The sequence below is a fragment of the Plectropomus leopardus genome, chromosome 16 (assembly GCF_026936395.1).
Source record: "Plectropomus leopardus strain MGB_pleo_1.0 chromosome 16, ASM2693639v1, whole genome shotgun sequence".
NCBI classification, from domain to species: domain Eukaryota; kingdom Metazoa; phylum Chordata; class Actinopteri; order Perciformes; family Serranidae; genus Plectropomus; species Plectropomus leopardus.
In genome coordinates this window covers 2,192,417-2,212,399 of record NC_142191.1, presented here as the reverse complement: position 1 = coordinate 2,212,399, position 19,983 = coordinate 2,192,417, and the positions used below count along the sequence as shown (strand labels likewise).

Below are 19,983 nucleotides of genomic sequence, written 5' to 3'. Positions count from 1 at the left end.
AAACCTGGAGCCCGAAAGTTCCTGATGAGGTTTAATAGCAGAGTAAAGCCTGTAATTGTCGTCACGGCTGTAAACATTAACCTGTCGGGGTTTTCCAAGGACGAAGCTGTTACCAACACAACAAGACTTAAAAGACCAAAGTCTGACACCCTCTGTCATCTGAAGACAGTCTGAGATTTTAGTCACACTACGCGATTCTGCAGACTGACGATCCTGCAGGGTCAAAATCTGACTACACAGGTGCAATACCACCAAGTACATTTACTCAACTTACTGTACTTAAGTATAAATTTGACATACTTTGAGTATTTTCATTTAACTTTTGATTTTACTACACTTATCTGAACGCTTTAATAACTTTAGAGATTAAGATTTTTGCTTTAAAAAAAAACTGGAGTTTATAAAATATGATGTTTTGTTAATTAAATTACCAATTTAAAGAAGTCAATTCACAGAAAATTAATTACCCGCTATTAAACACTGGTCTTTTTCTATTCATTTATTTTATGTTTTTTTTTTGTTTTCCCTTTTTTTTTAATCTTTATTAATATTCTTTTGGTTTTCAAAAGATTTTTATTTTTTTGGTCTTTTCCATAATTTTGAGAGTTTTGATGATTTTTCTTATTTTTTTTTAAATAAGTTTGAGTTTTTTGGATTTTTTCTCTTCTCTGTTTTGGTTTGAACAGGTTTAAATGTATGAATGTCATATTTTTTTTCCACAGTATATTTTAGACTTATTGTAGGAACTGAGCTGGAAATTCCAACAACCTTGCTAAAATGTGTGCCATATGCATGAACATGGCCAAAATTATCGAAAAATAAATAATATAATGCAATTGCAACCACTTTTTAAAAAAATATATGCATTTGCAAAAAGCCTTTTTTTTTTAAAAAAAAAGCTACAATAAAGGTAAGATTCACTACAGATAAGTGAACATAGATGGTATGATAACCATCAGTTTTCATATCATGGTATACCTCGAAACTGGTTACAACCTGAATAGAGAGTTTAGGGGCACCAGAGTGCTGGGAAATGGTCTCACTGAGAATGACTGATGGTTTCTGATCAAATGTTGATGACAAAGCTTTGAAAATGCTTGGCTGGACATGACTGAGACCATAACTCTCAGCCACCCCCGACACACAGCAGATGCATCATATGTATCGAGGGGAACAAATTTCTCCTCTGCAAAGAGAAACTATTTGTAGGACGTATCCGGTGAGCTGAAGCAGTCTATTTCTGACATGCAACATGTGCGTAAAAAGCTCAAAACGCTGAGAAAATGAGGTCAAATTAGGTCGACATCAGCGAGTAGTAAAATCACCTCTCTGCCGCCACAGCAGCAGCTCGGCTTGTCATGTGATTTAGTGCACTCAGAGCCACAACAGGAAGCTCAGAGGCAGAGCTCTGCACACGCTCATGTTTCCATAAATGCTGCTAAACTCGACTCACACACGAAGCTTCTGTTTACACGAACAGAAGTTACAGAGATACATGCACATCTCTGTAACTTGTCTCTCCTTTCCTTTCCCATCTTACATGCACATCTATAAACTGTAAATGTATGAACATGCACAAATCTTCACCACAAAGAAGAGACGGGTGTAAAAACGCTGGTTATTTTACTCGAAAAACCTTTTTTTTAATTGTTGAATGAAACAGTGGGGTAAATGTACAGCAAACAAAGATAACACCAGCCTCCTTCTGGGAACTGCAAATCCCATCATGCTCTAACTAATTCCAACGGGCGTCTCTGCTCGCTCAGTCCCGCTCTGCCAGGGACACCAGGTGGACGTCCACTTCGCTCTCTGTCAGAATCCTGCAGAGAGGACACAGGGAGGAGGACGATGATTCTGATGTCCAATAAATCTGTTTTTACTCAATTAGAGCTGCAGACATTCAATGATGAATCCATGACAGAATTATTAGAGATATTTTAGGTTATTTTCCAAGCAAAACGAGCCGGTTCCAGATTCTCAAATTAAGTATTTCATGCTTTTCTTTGCCATAAACAACAGAAGCAATTTCAGCAAATCTTATGCTGTATGAATTATAACAGGTATTTTCGCTGTTTTATGACATTTTACAGAGTAATTATTATGATAATAATCATTAGTTGAAACATTTACTCTAATTTTGGAGCCAAAAATAACCTCAGTGTCATTAGGTAAGATGACTACTTTAGCCTGGCCCTATGGACCTTTTAACCCTTTAAAACCCTTTGTTTGTTTGATTTCTTTTAAAAACACAAAGCAAACGGCAATGAGCTACTTCACAAAAAAGGTCACACAAATTGCAAGAAATTAGTTAAAGGTGAAAAGAAAATTCCATTAAAATTCAGTTGTAAACAGTAAGGGAAAATTAAACATGCCCATAAAACTATATGTATAATTATTATAATTAAAAAAAAGTAAACATAATTTAAAAAAAAAATTAAAATCATAATTAAAAAACTGTAAACATTTTTTTTAATTTTCAGGATTTTTATCGGGTCATTTTTTGATTTGCATTAGTTTTCTTTTTTTTTTTCTTCACTTATTTTTCGGTAATTTCCTTTTAACTTTTTGTAAATTTCTTGTTATTTTTAAAGCCATGTGTTGTTAATTTGCTTGATGCCTTTTCCCCACATTTTAGGGGGAAATAAAATCACTTTGTTCAGGTTTCAAAGGGTTAAGAGTTTGTAAACAATGATGACTTATGTAAGCTCGCGCACGCAGAATGGCAACGGGAAGTGTTGTGAAGTGCAATAGTTTGTCAGCCTATGCAAAGACGTGAACCACCTAAACAAACGGACTGACTCATGACGACCAACTTTCAGATCTGGATGATGTTTGTGATGCGCACATGACATCAACAAGTGGCCCAATATTCAGTGGCTTAATATATACACACATCAGTGGTTATTTATCGAACGTCAAATACAGTGACACTAGTCCATACCCGGGATATGTGCACCGCAACTACATGCAGATTTTAGGGTATGTGAACCCCACAACACTGTGCACCACAGACTCATATGTTGGTGCAGACTGACAAAAATGCAAATAAACAAAAATTCCACCAATTCCAATTCCACCTTCTACCACAGTGTGTGTAGCAACGGCAGTCCGTGTTTTCACTCACTGACTCCACGGGCAGAAGAAGCAGCAATTTAGCCTTATTCATGAAGATCTTTTATACAAAACAGGCACGGACAGTGGTTGAATGACCCCTAAATTCCACCAGGTCCACCAGCGGCATGTTAAGGCCATTGCACAGCCTCCAGAGCTGATCAAGGACGTTCTAGTCAGTGCTCGTTATTCCACCGGGTGCGCCTCTGAACATCTCAGCTGCGTCACAGAAGCGGCCTGCCGCTCTGCTCCACGTGGAATACGCGGCGAGTCGACTAAAACGTTACATCGATTGCATCTGCTGCTTCTCCGTCAATGTTTTTAACTAAATCGCAGCCACAAATCTATCTTTTCCATGTTTAACTGGATTTATTTGTACTGATCTGTATAATTATCAAAATTAGCATGTTTTTTTGACTGGAAAACAACCAAAATTCTTTGATGTACTTTGCTCCTGGCTGGACGGCAGACTGCAGAGCAACAAAGTGCCATGGTAGAGAGAAAATAATAAAATAACCACAATCTCTCAATCTCCACTTCTGAAATGCTTCACAGACACTCCCGGTGGGATATAGAGCTGCATGGAGGACGGAGCAAAACAGAGCCGCAGACGTTATGATCTTGACATGCTGCTGGTGGAGTCGAAGGGCGAGACAAAGGTCAGTCTCTAACCGTGGCAATTATCAATGCCCATGAGTTCGTTTCAGATTGATTGGGCGACTCATCGAGGAGAAAAATGGATGCAGAAAGATAAGAGACGAAAGATGGACGGAGAGTTTCTTTAATTTTATAGTAGGACAGACTCAGAGTTTGATGTCCTGAAATCAGAAATCCTCCTGAGCCAAAAACAAGGACACAAGGTCACTCTGCTAGATGCTTTGTTTTATAATGAACGCACCACAAAACTAACGTAACGCCCTAACAGGAAATAATGCCTGCCGGCTGGGTGTGTTGTTGGCTTGCCATCTATCAAAGTTCAGAGCTACATGATAAAACTTATTACGTAAACATAAATTCTGCTTCTGTTTCACATTAACACGAGATTATTTCCTTGTGTCCTCAGTCTGCTGGTAGTCAACACGTTTGACAGCATGCTGCTCGAGCCTGCGTTAACATAATACTGCAAATAAAATTGCAGGATTGCACAGAACTTGCGGGAGTTCAGAGAATTTTGCATTAATTGTTATTATTGCAACATCTTAAATTTCTGGAAGGACTGAAAAATGATTTAAGTGAAACAGCTTTCACTTTAAAAACCAAAAGTAAGACTATTTGTTTTCTATTTTTTCAACTCTTATTTCACAGGTGATAACTCCAACAAAAGTGATATTTACTAAACCTCCTTCACTCGCTGCTGTTATCTTACCTGAACTTAGGGTCTTGTGTCGTGACGACGCCCACCTCCAGCTCAGAGGGCTTGAAATCAATGGAGAGAACAGTTGACAGACAAGAGATCGCCGTCTGAAGGAATAAAAACACAAGATTGTGTCAATGATGTTGCCATCATATCCATCTTAATTCATTTATTTTAGTTTGTCTTTTAATTTATTTTTTTATTCTGTCTCCATCGTTTTTAGTTCTATTCTATTACCATTATTTCTGTCTTTACTGATGATATTATTTTAGTTATATTTACTCTTTACTAGTTTGGGCTGTTGTTGTTACTTCTCTGTTGTAATTGTTTCTCTCTTGTTTGATTCTACTTCAAATTTTGTCTGGCGTTAGTTTGGCATTGTCATTATTATCATCATTATTATTGCCGGTTTTTAAATCTCTTTTAAAAACTCATTTGTTCTCCTTGGTATTCTCAGATCTTGTATGAGTTGACAGTTTGTAGTTTTACCTTGTGTTTTTATTGCCTTTTTGTATGCACTACATGCAGATTGTAAAGTCTATCTAATCTAATGAACCTGCCATTAAAATCATGGTTATAAAACCAGCAGTCAGCTGGAAACCACCTGTGACCTTCACATTCATGTTCCTATCAGCGTGTCGTTACATCAGTTCTTTTTGTACCTCGATAGTTTGTTCAAAGGTCCAGTCCAGTTTCTTTTTCACTTTCTTCTCCAGGAAGCTGGTGGCTTCTGTCTGCTTCACGCCGGCTGCGGTCGCCTTGAAGCCACAGTAATAGCCCGCTGGGTCGCATTTGTACACCTGGGCGCCGTGCTCCTCGTCGATGCCGATCACAATCATACCTGCAGGCATCAGAGCGGACGGTCAGGTGGCATCTGGCTTCGCTGTTTAGTCTGATGCCAAAGAAACAACTTCACTGTCACTGTGAATGATGAAATATACTCACAGCAGCCCAGTGGTCGCATCTCAGCGTTCTGCGTGTAGACTTGTGAGATATCAGCGATTCTCTTACACAGCATGTCCACCGGGATCTCATAACCGTACTTGTACTGCCAGTTGGCCGCCTCGTAGCGAGCTCGCTGGACTTGGGACCTGCTGTCAGCTGGAAGACATCAGCTCGTACCTTTGAGTTTCAGGTCCTGAACAAGTTAATAACCACTTTTTTTTAATGGAGTCTGGTGGGATTGGTGATTGTGATTTCTGGGCTGTTTCTGGTTTTATTACATCTATATTTAACTTATATCCCACTGAGATTTCAAATCTCTTTTAAGACAGCAGCATGAAGAATTTCACATAAAAGAACAAAAAGAGCATGAAGATTAAAAAAAAAAAAGACTGAAAACAATCAGAAAATTCATGACATCTGAAAATAGCCAGACGTGTGTTCAGTAGTCAAAAAGTCTGTAATCCTGTTTTTGAAAATCACCCATATATAATAAAGTCTAGTTTAAGGTGACTCTGTAGCTGAACCCAAGAAGACGGAGCAGAAACTTTAAAAAGCACTTCCGTAAAAACATGTTCGAGGAACGACAGAGAAATTATCCATGTGACCAAAGTTTGCTGCTGCCGACAGTTTTATGAGTCAGCAGAGAACATAAATATGGAGGCAGATCATGTAAAATGGACTTACAAAGAAAAATGTACCAATGTTCTACAATTGTAAAAAGGAGGCAAACCAACTTCCTCATGCAGACAGCAAAGCTGTGTGCGGAAACCTGAAACAGAGACCATTCACGGTGCATCACGGTGCACTGAATCTGATTTTTCAGAAATATAAATCTGCACGCATGTACTAAATGTCACCATAATCGACTGCTGAAACAAGCAATACTCTCACTCTTTACAGAAAGGTTTACCTCTGCAGGGATCCTTTCCAGAATATTGTCTGACACCTGAGTAACATCTGAGGCTCTCAGTGGCAAAGTGAGGCACTTTTAGAGAACATATATTGACGGTGCACATAAAACATGACACTGCAGCCTGTTTTGCTGCTGCAGGATGCAGCGCTCTCACGCTCTTGAACACAGAAACATGGAAACAGACTCCAGACTGAAAAACTTCAACCCCTCAAAGTCAAAGTTGAGTTGCAAGTTTTTGTTGTTTATGTTTAAGTCTGAAATCATCAAACTTTCTGACTGAGTCAACACCTTTAGTTCAAAGTTTCCATTTAAGTGTCACATCATGTTTGAAGTGAAATCCACAGAGTTTTTTGTTTTCATGACACAAACAGCGGTTGTTTGGAAAGAGGAACCGTCAGTGACAGTAAGTGCTGCAACGAAGGAGAACGGAGACGTCAAATGATCCGTCAAGACTCGCCACTTTCAATTTTAGCTGAAATACTGCTGGGCCTTTTTTTAAAAAGGGTATTTGGCTTCTAACAAGTTTTCACACTGATTATTTTTTTGTTTCCATGAGCTAAAAACCTACTTCAGCTACTGCTGCAAGAAAATGCTGACCACAGCACTTTTGCAATCCACTCTAAAATGCTTCAAGGAACATAAAATGAAGAGGAAAAGATGAAGAGAAAAATGACAGAAGATGCACACGATGCTGGTAAATATGAACACCACGTAGAAACAAACAAAAGAACAAAACAAAATAAAACAGATTATCTGCAGAGTGTTTGTGCTAAAATGTGTTTTTTTTTACCTCGAAAATCTTATTTTCAACCCAGTTTTTGCAAATGATGTTCTTTATATTCACCACAAACAAAGATAATCTCCCTGTTTTCAAATATCTGAAAACAATACATCCTCATGATTAATCTCAGATGGCACTGACTGTACGCCGCACTGTGATTAATCGTTGTCTTACCTGTCATCCCAGACATTACGCATCCGATATTATCTGTTATTCTGAAAAGGTGGGTCACTGTGGAGGCATCAAGAAGCTTGTCCTGTTTCAAAAAAGAAAGCATTTCATAGAAAATTATTGTGATTAATGTCATTACTTCATTCAAAAGAAGTACTTTGTTTCAAAAGTGCTGCGGGCATTTGTGTGATCAAACGTGAAAACACTAAAATGCATAAAAATATCATGAGACAGGAGGCACGTAAAATAATTATGAAAGTTTAAATGCAATTATGTCTCCTGCCAATACAAAGCAATTTAATAAATGGAAGTATTTTTTATAAACATTCACTTATTTAAATTCTTGCTTTTTTCAGAGCAAATAATATAAAATATACTACAAACTGAAAGAAACAATCCTGACTGCTGGTTCAACCAAGTGAACAGTTTAAGGCAAAACAGTGTGCTCTGAAAGTTTGACATGCATCTGTAAATATTTCTTTGAATAATTTTTGCTGCTAAAAGTTTATATTGAAAGTAACTTAGAAAAAAAGGGGGGAAAAAACCCCAAAAAAACTCACCGGTACTTTTTTCTGTGTTACAACAACTGCGCAGTCCTTCCCCCTGACTGCTACTGATGTGAGTCCACCTTGGTTTATGGCCTTGAAAGCATATTCTGCAAAAAAACAAGACAAGAGGGCGTCTTCAAAAGTGGACATTTTTATTTGACAATAGCACTGAATGATAGGGAAGAGAACAAAAACAAGCACAACATCCAAACACAACAAGAGTGAGAAATCGAGTTTTTTTTTTTTCCCAATCCAAGATTTAATCATCTTTGACTTAACGTTCAAACATCAAAGTTCAGATGTTCAAATCTAACAGCTAATTTATGGTGGAGGGAGGGTAACGCATTTTCCTCAGGCCACTTGGTTAAGGGGAGGGGCAAACAAATACATATAGCTGCGTTTTGTTTGTCGTTTTTAACACAAAGTGACAATTTTTAAAAATTGCCTAAATTACACCATTTATAACAGCCAGAGACAGTAAAAAGAGAAATTATCTTTGGATTTTTCTGTTTCTGATGGATCTTGGACAAATAACGTGCATCAAACACTTCTGTCAGGAACACAAACATAATCAAACAGGAGCTTTTATACTGATATTTCATCAAAATCACTCTGATCTATGTCTCACTTAAGATTTGGCCAAAAATGAAGAGTCTGCACAAACAAATCAGCAAGCACTACAAGAGTAAACCAGAGGGTCCGTTTTAAAAATGTAATACTTTTTTGGTGAAGGGAGGGTCACTCAGGGAGGCTCAACGAGAAATATTTTTAACCTTGGGGTTGGTAAAAATAATTAACCAAATTGGTTTAATATCTTTAAAAAGCATTGGAGGAGGGTTACGAGTAACTTCACAAGAAATTACCAAAAAAGTTGCAAGAAATCAGCTACAAGTTACATGAAAACTGCCTGAAAAAAAGCATCAATAAGGAAAGGTAGAACAGGGCCTTTTCTTGTCAGCTTTAACACATTTTTTTGCAATATGCAGTACATTTGTTGCACACTGCCTTTCACTCATAAGGTATTAAACCAACTTTCTGAGGTTTCAGAGGTTTAAATGCTTGTTAAAAGCATCCAAACAACGCACAAAAAATTGATGTTCAAAAACAAAAATAAAGTCATACCCCAACCACCCCCTCCTCTGATAAATACAGAACAGTCCCTAACTAAACTGCACACTGTAGAAACATTTGTGTTTTTGTTTTGAGTGTATTATCCCTTTAAATCCATCCTACGCTTAGTGAAGAGGACAAATAATACAGGAAAATACCTGTAACAAAGCCTGATAAACTCTGTTTTAATAAAAACAAAAATTAAACTGTATTTAAAAGGCGTCACATTTGACTCAAAGACAAGTTGACACTTTGAGCATGAATCAGCTCACTTTGCTGCAAAGCTAAACATGCTAACTAGCATGCTAGCCGGCTAGCTTTTGTGTCTCGCGCTTTGTGTTAAACAGAAGCAAAATAGATATAAAATAACAACTTTCAAACCACAAATAAGACTTTAATGGTTTTATATTTTACTACTTTCGCTTTGGTGGGGTGTTATTTTTCAGCTAAAAGCGAAGCTAAACGAACCATGACAGAGCATTTAGCTAGCTAGCATGCATGCTAGCCTGCTGTGAGCCGGTTTTAGCCGAACAGATCCGATACTGACCGACTTGGTAGAGCCTTCCCTCGGGGGAGAAGATGGTGATGTGTCGATCAAAGCCTGCGCTGGAGCCTCGGGACATTTTACTGCGTTATTTTTGGCCCAAAAGTTCGTCCAAAATGAATCTGCAGCCGGCAGACTTTACTTCATGCACAAAATTTTCACTCGGAAGTTGAACTGGCGGCATCAGAAGTACATCCGGTGTTAGGGGCCCGCTTCGTTTCCATGGTGATGCGACATTTTTTTTTAATCCTCAGGGACTGTTTGGCGCATTTTACGCGTTTTTCATTCTTCATTTTTTGATAATTGTGTGTGTGTGTTGATGCATGTGTCCTAAATGTAGTCCAGATTGTGTATTTGAGTGTAATCAGTGAATTTGCAGCTCAGCTCCTACAATAAGTCTAAAATACACTGTGGAAACTAAATAGTTACATTCAGACTGTTCAGGTCAAAAAATGCTCCATTGAAACCCATTCAAACTGACATTTTTGATCCCACAGCCATCAAAGCAGAAAAACATGACTTGTATTATTTCTGTGTGTTATTCTGGGCTTTTGACTCATTTTGACTATTTTCCACCTGATTATATCATTTTTTAACCATATTTTGCATATGGTGATGTTGCTGCTAATCATTGACATATCCCACACCCACATTATTAAACAAAACAAAACAAAAACAAAATCTACTTAGCATGTATTATATTGAAAATAATTCTTTTTTGTGTGTTTTTTCCTCCCATCTAAAACTGGCATCATGACAAAAACCTGGCATTTAAAGGGTTTTATTCTGAAAATTAATGAATATTTGATATTTATGATAAGGACTGATGTTGGCTAAAAGATGTTAACTCAATCAAAGTAGAAAATCATATTAATATATAATATTTTTTAAAGGTTGATTTTGAAAAGCACATTTTGAATTGAACATTAAAGCAGGTTTTTGGAAAAGTACATTTTTCTTATGTCTTGGTTACAGTTCTGAGGTTCTTGTATTTAGTATTTTTATTTTAGTATATTATCTATCTATCCGTCTGTCTGTCTGTCTGTTTCTTAAGTATTTCCACTTCATGCCTCTTGAGAAGGAAATATAAATAGACATGGACAGAAAAAATCAGAACAAGGAAATGACCTGAAAAAAAGACATATTATGTAACATTTTTAATACACGATAATTATAATCATAAATATAGCTTCTGGACATTTTTTTGATAATTTTCTAATATTTGTTCCTCTTTCTCCTTAGAAAAACATTTTTTTTATATGCAATTTTTTTTTTAAATAATTTTTTTATTTTCAAAAAAAAATTATTTCATTTTTTTGTACCTTTTACCAGGTCCTTGCAATTTGTTCACAGACCTTCCCCCCATATTCCTGCAGAGAATTAAACATTTGTTCCGGTTTTAAAGGTTGAAATACTTGTGAAAAGCGTCTGAATGCAGCACAAGAAAGCCCGATGTCGACTCAGGCTTCAAAGGGTTAATGACACATTAGCTGTTAAATTACTTTGTGCAGCAGCTTCCTTTTGCCTGCAACAGACGCCGACATAATTTCTGTTTAACCTGCACGGAGGTGCTAAAAGTGCAACTCTTTACTTTCCGCTCTCAAATGACAAGCCGAGCGAAATAACACCTCAATCTTTAACAGGAACATGAGCAGGATTTTTTTTTTCAATTCGTGAAATATACCACAGAAAAATCACTTGATAAGAATTCCCATTTCCTTGTTCCTGAAAAGAAAAAAAAAATGTTGGCGGGAATTTCCCCCCCGTCCGCAGGTAGCAGGTTCAGCTGAATAGAGGATGTTTGCTTCCTCTTTATAAGTTACTGACACATTTAGATAATGACTCACGCTGCGGTAACACGACTGGAGATAAGAGGTCAAATCTGAATCTATGTTTCTCGATGCCAACAGGTTTTTATTTTCCTCTGAGGCAAAAATTCCCGTCTTTGATTCATTGTCCTGTTTTAAAAACTGTAACTGGTGACATGCTGATACATGACATACACGGGAATATTTGTGTCAAACCACTGAACCACATTTTGGAAATATGTCACAATCACACACGGCTGATGCAATGAGGTATTTTAACAACAAAGAGTAATCAGCTAATATTAATGCAAAATCCAGTATTGCAAAACGTTTGCCCACTCCTGCACAACAATGAAGAGTCACTGTGACTAAACACCGCTGCAGGAGGATCAAAACGAATTTCCAACTAACAATATTACAAAATGTGCTTCACTTAAATTAATAAATCCCTGTTGGTAATTAGTCCAGTATTGTGAAAGAGACCAACAGCCGACAGCCAAAAAACAAGTGTCCACAAGAAGTGTCTGTTTTTGCCGCTGACAGACTCCGACTGTTACTCACAGCGAGACATTTCCAGCCTGTTTGTTGGGATCTTTTTTTTATTTTAAATGACATGTTGGGACATTTCTAGCCTGTTTGTTGCACCCAAAGGGGGAAATTTTCAATGACAGTTTTTTCTGTTATTGTTTTTATTTTTTATCTTATTAAAAACCTTTTTTTTTGGACATTTTGGTGAATACTTTATTCTTTAAAAAATGACTTTTTTTTGCCTTTTGTTTTGGAAGGCATGTTTTCTTAAGAAAAAATCACCCAAAGTACACCATTTATCATGGACATAAACTGTAAAAGCAGAAATTACTGTTGGATTTTCAAATGTTTAACTGTTCCTGAATACAAAATGTGCGATGAGTAAAAAAAAAAAAAAAAAAAGAATTAAAAAAAGAGAGAAAAAAGTTTCAGAAAACAATATATATAATTCTCTTACAAATATCTTGATTTTTACTTTACTCTTTATGCCTATTATCAGGCAATGTTCTTATAACTTTTTACGCTCTCATTTTAAATATATGAATAAAAGGCAAAAAAGTGTTTTTCTACTTTGTTGCATCAGCACCTCCCTCGCTCTGATATTTCACAGCCTCGACAGCAGACCCCCACAGACGCTCTCCGTCCTGATACCTCTCTCTGTCCTCCCCCCTTCCTGTCCTCCTCCTCACCTCCATCTCTCCTCCTGCTTCTGTTTTTACTCCACTCATTTATACCACATCTGCACACCACTGTATGTTCACATCTGAAACCAGAAAGACCCCCACCCCCGGCTCTTAGCGTCGAGGCGTGGGGCTGAACTCTGGGGTGCGGGGGGATCTCCACCATCGAAGAAAAAGAAAAAACGTTTTCACATTGCAGAGCCGCAGACCGGCTCATGTTTTCCAAGCACAGAAGTTTAGATGTTAGGCAAGAAGGGAAACATGATATGATGAGGCCTTTCTCTGAAAACCCTCCAAACTTGAAATGAACCATAAACCTTTGACTCATTTTGTATACAACATTTTTCTTCCAATGACCACAGATGCTTTAACCCTTTGAAATGCTAAAAAATGGCTTGTTTTCCTAAAAAACAAAACAAACAAACAAACAAAAAAAACATGGGAATAAGGCAGTGAGAAATGAAAGAAGAAATGACCCACAAATAAGCAAGAAACTATTTTTTAAAAAGTACAAGAAAATTCTTTTAAAAAGGTTTTAAATAGGGTATTTTTTTGTAACCAAATTGAAAGGTAACCCAAAAAATATATATTTTTTCATATATTTTGTTAAATTTTAAAATAAAAATAATAAAAATATATTCTTTAAATAAATCAAAAGGTAAATATTTTAAAATAAAATATAAATAAATGTTATATATATATATATATATATATATATATATATATATATATACATTCTCTTACCTAATTATATATATTATAATAAATTTAGATTTTTTAAATATAATATTCCAGTTATTTGACAATTTTCTGATGATTCTCTCTGTCTTTTTTAAAGGAAATTTTCAAGTCATTTTTGTTACCTTTTTTTTTGCAATTTGCAGGACATGTTTTTCCATGATGCTCATTGCCTTTTTCTCAGTATTTTTGAAAGAAATCACACCAATTTGCTCAAAATTCAAAGGTTTAAAGGTTACTTGTGAAAGGCGTCAGCACAAGAAAAGTCAAATGTCGTTCCAGGTTTCAAAGGGTTAAATGAGTGTTTGAAATTTCCTCAATGCATTTCTCTGAACCACTACGTACACTTTTTACTCTAAAAAAAAGCATGAAAATAAAAAGCAGACAAATTTATCTGAGACGATTCATGCAGTACAATATTTCTAAAAATGTAAAAGCAGAGCAGCTTCTAGGAAGAGCTTATCTGAGGAGAAGTAAAACGCAGCGTGATGCAAAAGTGATATGTTGCAGAGCGCGTGTGCGATAACAATTCAGTGTGCTGGCTTCCTTTCGCACGGTTTCTTTGGAATTTGCATATTGTTCCTTGTAAATTATGTTGTGGTTTGTCATGTTGCAAACGCCCAAATTGCCTCAAGGCCTGTTGTAATTAGTGGGGCTGCACTGCATGCTTCAGGAAGTCCCTAAACACTTTTAAACCAGAGCCCATTAACATCATTCCTTTCAAAAGCACTAGAAACAGGTGATGAGCAGCTTGACAGGAAATGATACTAAAAATTTTTAAAAAAAATTGTGAAACACTTTTAAACTTTTAAAATTGGCCTAATTCCATTCAAAAACAGGAGAAGGCAATGAGCAACAACAGGAAATGATCCTGAAACATGCACTTTTAAAAATTAATATAACATTAACATCATTTTAAGCATATAATTATAAATATTATTATTAAATTATTATTTTTATTATTATTAAACTGACTTTATTCCATTCAAAAACACTGGGAGCAGGAAGTCAGCAACAACAGGACATGATCCTAAAAAATTTCAAAAACAAATTTGTGAAAAATTGCTAGAAAATTACCTACAAACTGCATTTTTTATTTTTATAGTTTTATTTTTGAAAAATAATTTAAATGTATAATTCTATTAATTATTAATATAGTTTTCTGTACATTTTTATTTTATTTTATTTGAAAGAAATCAAATGTCTTTTCTCAGGTTTTTAAAGGTTAAAATGTATGAGAAAGGCATCTGAACCCAGCTCTGAAAATGAATGTTCATCCAGGTGTTAAGGGATTAAGGTATTAAAAAACACTTTTTGGGTGTTGTAGTGACACAAAGGTTTTAAATTAAACCGATACTTTACACAGACGAGCATCATGAGTAGTTTTTAGAAGGAAAAGTCAGATCATCATGACTCGGCAGATGACGGCCTCTTAAAATGAAATCACACCTGCTTTATGTTATAAATAAAACCTCTTGACCTCCTGATCTAAATGTGCTGAATTATTGGTGTTTGACTTTCTGCACATCACTTGTTTGAACAACAACATTAACACACAAACTGAAAACTCTGTGACCTCGATGAGAGCCAGCTCGACGCCAGCTAGGTCAGGCCGACTATAATACTCTTTTTATTTACTGAACTACTTGCCAGGAAATTTAGTTCGGGGGCTGTATTCCTCCGCTCATGTACTGTTTAGGCAATATCTTTGGTTTTATGACTAAATTCCCTTCAGAGCTGCTGTGATCATCTTCCAGCTGAATGTTGGACGTGTTACTGAGAGCGGAGAAACCCGCTGGACTTCACTTCTAACACAAAACAAACTCAACTCTTGTGTAACTGCTGCAAGTTCAATCCCCCGCAGCAGACGAAGACTGTAAATGTAAGCGTGGATTTTATAAATCACACTGAAGATGAATTTCATATCAGAGAAAGAAAGAAAATGAAAAGAAAAAAAGTCCCAACAAATTGCAAGAAATTCGTAAAAGTGACAAGAAATAGACCTGAATCTTTTTTTTAAAGGGGGAAAATAAAAATAAAAACACTAAGAAGCTAGATTCTTATGATTATATATTAACATTTATTTTGCACAAATTTATAATTATATTAATTCTCTATATATTTTTCCAATTTTATACACTTTTTGTGGTTATTTCTAGTTTATTTTTTTACCTTTCTTTATCAAATCTGACCTACAAAACACCTCCTCATCTCCACAGGAAGTGTCACACACACCTCCCTAACAGACTCTCTCTTTATATATTTAATTATTTTAAAATCTAAAAAAAAAAAAAAATTGAAATAAATGCATTTTTTCGGCACTTCTTTTGGGGTAATTTTCTTGTTTTTTTTGTTTGTTTTTTTGCTATCGGTTTTCTTAAAAATTATTTTCTAACTATTTTTATTTTTTAGTTTTGGGTAATTTCTTATTACGTTGCTCATTGTCTTCTTTCCATGTTTTTGAGAGAAATGAAGCCACATTGCTCAGGTTTCAAAGTTCACATGTAATTTGTATTTGGTGGATGCCCTCTGTGAATAAGGAAGGTTAAAGGTGTAAACACGTGCATTGTGAGATCTGCAGCACGCAGTCAGAGCACATCTGGAGGAGATGTGGCTCACAGTATGATTGTATCCGCGATCGTAGGAAACAAATCTGCCCTGCAATTTGAAAGGTCACCTGAATCTTCTATTTCCTGTAAGCTCGAACAACCAGTCAAAAAAACGACAAGTATTAAATATCAAGTGTTCCCTCATAAAAAGTTAAAAATAAATGTCCTTGCTTGACTTGACCTAGAATGTCTCGGCCCTGCCCAAATAATTTGTAGATTGAGTCCTGAGGTCAACGAAGGACAAATTAACATAATTAACACGTGATTGACACGCGCTGTAAAAGTAAAGGTGTGTGGATCACGTCATTATCCAGATAATTTATCAAAACACAGATCCTGTTACCAAGGTGTCAATACTGGCATAAATAATAAGAGCTGAATCAAGGGTAAAACTGCAGATTTACGAGTGCAGATTTAATAGTTTCAAGGGTATTTCAGCTATTAAGCGCTGCCTTTACATAAAGTTCAGGGATTTGTGATGGAGAGAGATTTAAAAAAGAAAATCGAGGCCAAGAGATATCAAAACCTTTAGTTCCTGGACGGCATCAAGCTACAAAAACACTGGATCCTACATTTCCCATAATGCAGCTCAGAAGCATTTAAACCTTTAAAACCTGAGCAAATATTGGATTCTCTTAAGAAAGACGGGGAAAATAAGTGAACTAAATACAAGAAATTGGTGAAAATTGAAAGAGAAACCCCCCCCCAAAGAAAATGTTTTCCAGAAACTATATTTATGCTTACTATAATTATGTATTTAATCTATGTTACAGAATATTTTCAGGTTAAAAAAAAGTTCCTTTTTTGTTATTTTTTAGGTAATTTGACTGCAACTTTTTTACTAATTTCTCTTGATTTTTTCGGGATCATTTCTTGTTGACTGGCTTGTGCCTTCTGTCCACATTTTTGGAACCGGCCAAGCTGATTTGCTCAAGTTTCAAAGGGTTAAAAGCCCACTTATTTCAAAGCCACACGTCCAGTTTTGTAAAAGTTGTATGTTCTGTTGTTTAAGTATTACAGTGTTCAGAGCTACATAAGTCCAGAGTAAGTTTTACTCCTTGTGACAAATAAAGTGACCTTCATGGGTTAAATTTCAGAGTGTCCCTTTAAGTTGAAATACTGGATCATTGTTTTTTTGGGGCCTCGTGACTGGACCAATCTTGTGATTCTTCCACACTGTGACGTAACTATAGAAGTGTGTATGTAATGTGGTTGATGCATTACAAAGTTCACACATTCAGCTGAAAAACACACACCGCTTCGCCGGATTTACTCGAGTCTCAGCTGGAAAAATGAAAATTTTTGCAGGTTGCTTTAACCAAAGGCAAAGACTGAATGTACGCAGACCACCGTCAGCAAAAGTCACGATGATTGTGCAGTTACACCATCCGCTCCGACATGTGCTCTCTCTGCTTTGTGAGTCGTGCAGAAAGTTGTTCACTTTATCACATGCACACTTGGGTGTTTTTTCAGTTCGTCCGGAAGATTTTAAAACTTTACGGTAAAGTTTATGAGACAGTGGCAATGACCAATATATTTTATTTTTAATTATCTCTCTCTCTCTCTCTCTCTCTCTCTCTCTCTCTATATATATATATATATATATATATATGTATATTTATAGATATAGATATAGATATAGATAAATATGCATTATAATAAACCAATTCAGGGGAGTTCGGAAATCACTAGAGGTTGCTAAAGGTGGTGACCTCTTGGTCCCTGTTTGGTCCTTTTTACCGTTATCTCTCTCGTGTTTCCAGTAAAAGTGTGAGTCTGAGAGCTGACAGTATGAGCTGTGAGTAAGAGCTGGCTGAGAGCTCATCGGCCGGCCTCACAGGGCGAACCACATGAGAACAGGTGTGTGTGCTGACAGCAGAGCCAGCATGGAAGGGGGGACATCTGTGGTTTTAACCCACATATCCTATTGTAAATGACTCATGAGGAGAAAACCTTAAATAACCTGCATGATCTCCCCCGAACACGCAGAACACAGATCATAGACACAGACAGGTGCTTTTAATGCAGATTAGATGTGACTTTGTCTGCACGCTGCCTGTAAGACATGATGTAGAAATATAAATATGCAAAGAAACCAGCATGATGGTGATCAGTGAAATCAGCAGCTTTTTCCAAATACTTCCTCTTGTTCCTGAATGCAGCCATAAAGCTTTTCTGTTGGATAGATTTCAGCTTCACTGTGTGGGATTTAGGGGGATATTTTGGCAAAAATGTGAGCACATTGGCTTGATTTCTTTCAAAAACATGGAAATAAGGGAACGAGCAACTTGGCCCAAAAATAAGCCATTAGTCATTAGACATTAGTCAAAAGTTACAAAAATAAATATATATAAATATATATGTGTATGTATATTTATACATGATTTTAAAAATGTAATCATGAGCATTATAGATGTAGTTTTCTGCACATTTTTCCCTTTTTCCCATAATTGTCAGGTCCTTTTTAGTTGTTTTTTGCAATTTTTATGGGACATTTCATGCTAAATGGACTAGTTCATATCACATCCTTTGATATATATCAAAGGATATATGTTATATAATTAATGAAAGAGTTCACTCAGAGTTAACACTGTTACGAACAACGTTTTCATGGGGAAAGTCCCGTCATTTGTGACCCATCTATCACCCTAAATCTAACCTGGCAGGACCATTTCCTTCTTTACCGTCAGTGCAATGGTTACGTGATCGCAGTCTTCCAAAATACACAGGTTATGCACAGATTGCTGGCTCATTCGATATGTACGACTTTTAGTGCATTACTGTTAGTAAGAAAACGTGAGAACGTGCTCTTATGCACAGCCTGAATGTGAAACTGCTTCATTCAAAGTTTTTACTGATTTTAATCAGCTGGTCTGTTCGTTTTGGAGAGAACGAGACAAAAAAAGCCACGAATGACTAGACATTGACAGAGAAAGAAGATGAGCATACAGCTAAAGGCCCGTCTCCAACGTGCCAACTAACATCCAAATACACAGTTTTATAAACGTGAATATGCTTTTTTTTAGAAATAGACTTTTATCCAGTTTTAAACCACATTTTAACAATGCAATTGTTAGATCTTGATCTTTTTAACTACATGTTTTAACCGGCGGAAGAATTTTAGTCATCAGACATCTGGATTTTAATTTATCAGAGAGAGAAGCTGAGCAGACATTTGCAGCCGCTCAAGTCCCTGACATGCCAAACGCCACTGGAGAAACAGTCGATTTTTAACGTGAAACTGCTTTATTCAGTGTTTTCGAAGGTTTTAATCACTTGTGCTGTTTATTTGGAGATGAGGAGACCTCTGTGGATTATTCAGCTACCAGTAAAAACCTCCTGAACATCCAGAAATGGAGCTATCAGAGAAAAAAGGAGAGCACAGCTTATGGCCCATCTCAAACGTGCCAAATAGTGTCAAAAAACACCAATTTTTAATGCAAAACTGATGTAGTTTTACCAGTTTTAATCATCAGTGGTTTGTTTTGCAGCGGAAGTGCCCGATAATCGGTACTCCACAAAAAAAACCTCCTAAACAATGAACACTGAAGGAATTTTAACCAGGAGAAGATTCGGCTGGTTGCAGTCTGCAGTCCTCATCACTACACACCACTAAATCCCACTGAATAACTTCAAGTCTACAACTTGAAAAGTGAAATGCACATTAAAAATGGGCTTGATTTCATGCAGATAAAATAAAGAGCATGTTGAACACACAAGGATCAAACTCGAAAAACAACAAAAACAGCTCTAGCTTCACGTGCTTTTGAGTAACTGAGCCCACTGAGGAAGTAAACACGTCTGGCTGCGCTGTGCCACAGGGCAGCAGGAAACCCAAAACCTCTTCTTCTTTTTCGAAGTCTCACGCTTGTTTTTAGGCTGCAGAGTCGTTCCCTCAGCGCTCACCAGCAGGCATATTCAGACAGGCCTTAACTATCAGGTTTTACTGGTGAGCTTTGTCAGCCGTGCCTCACACCCGGCTCACCGTATCATCCTGTACACTCAGTCATGAGTCACGCAGAGCTATTTCATTCTGTGCACCTTAATGCCCATCACTTGATGGAGGAGTGTAAACCAGACGTGCAGGGTTTTACTCACTGACAGCGAGTGCAACGTTACTCTTCGCCCTCAGGCTCAAGCTGG

At 36.6% G+C, this 19,983-nt stretch overlaps 1 protein-coding gene across 1 annotated transcript; it reads right to left on the bottom strand.

The window, feature by feature from the left end:
* Positions 1–1,618: 1,618 nt before the first annotated feature.
* On the bottom strand, positions 1,619–9,668 carry psma6b (proteasome 20S subunit alpha 6b). The gene is made up of 7 exons (XM_042503829.2): positions 9,481–9,668; positions 7,836–7,930; positions 7,279–7,360; positions 5,411–5,566; positions 5,128–5,306; positions 4,478–4,572; positions 1,619–1,820 (listed from the first exon to the last, which is right to left on the bottom strand). The coding sequence occupies exons 1-7, from the start codon at positions 9,554–9,556 to the stop codon at positions 1,763–1,765; spliced, it is 741 nt and encodes a 246-aa protein (XP_042359763.1). The 5' UTR covers positions 9,557–9,668; the 3' UTR covers positions 1,619–1,762.
* Between the last annotated feature and the right edge of the window lie 10,315 nt (positions 9,669–19,983).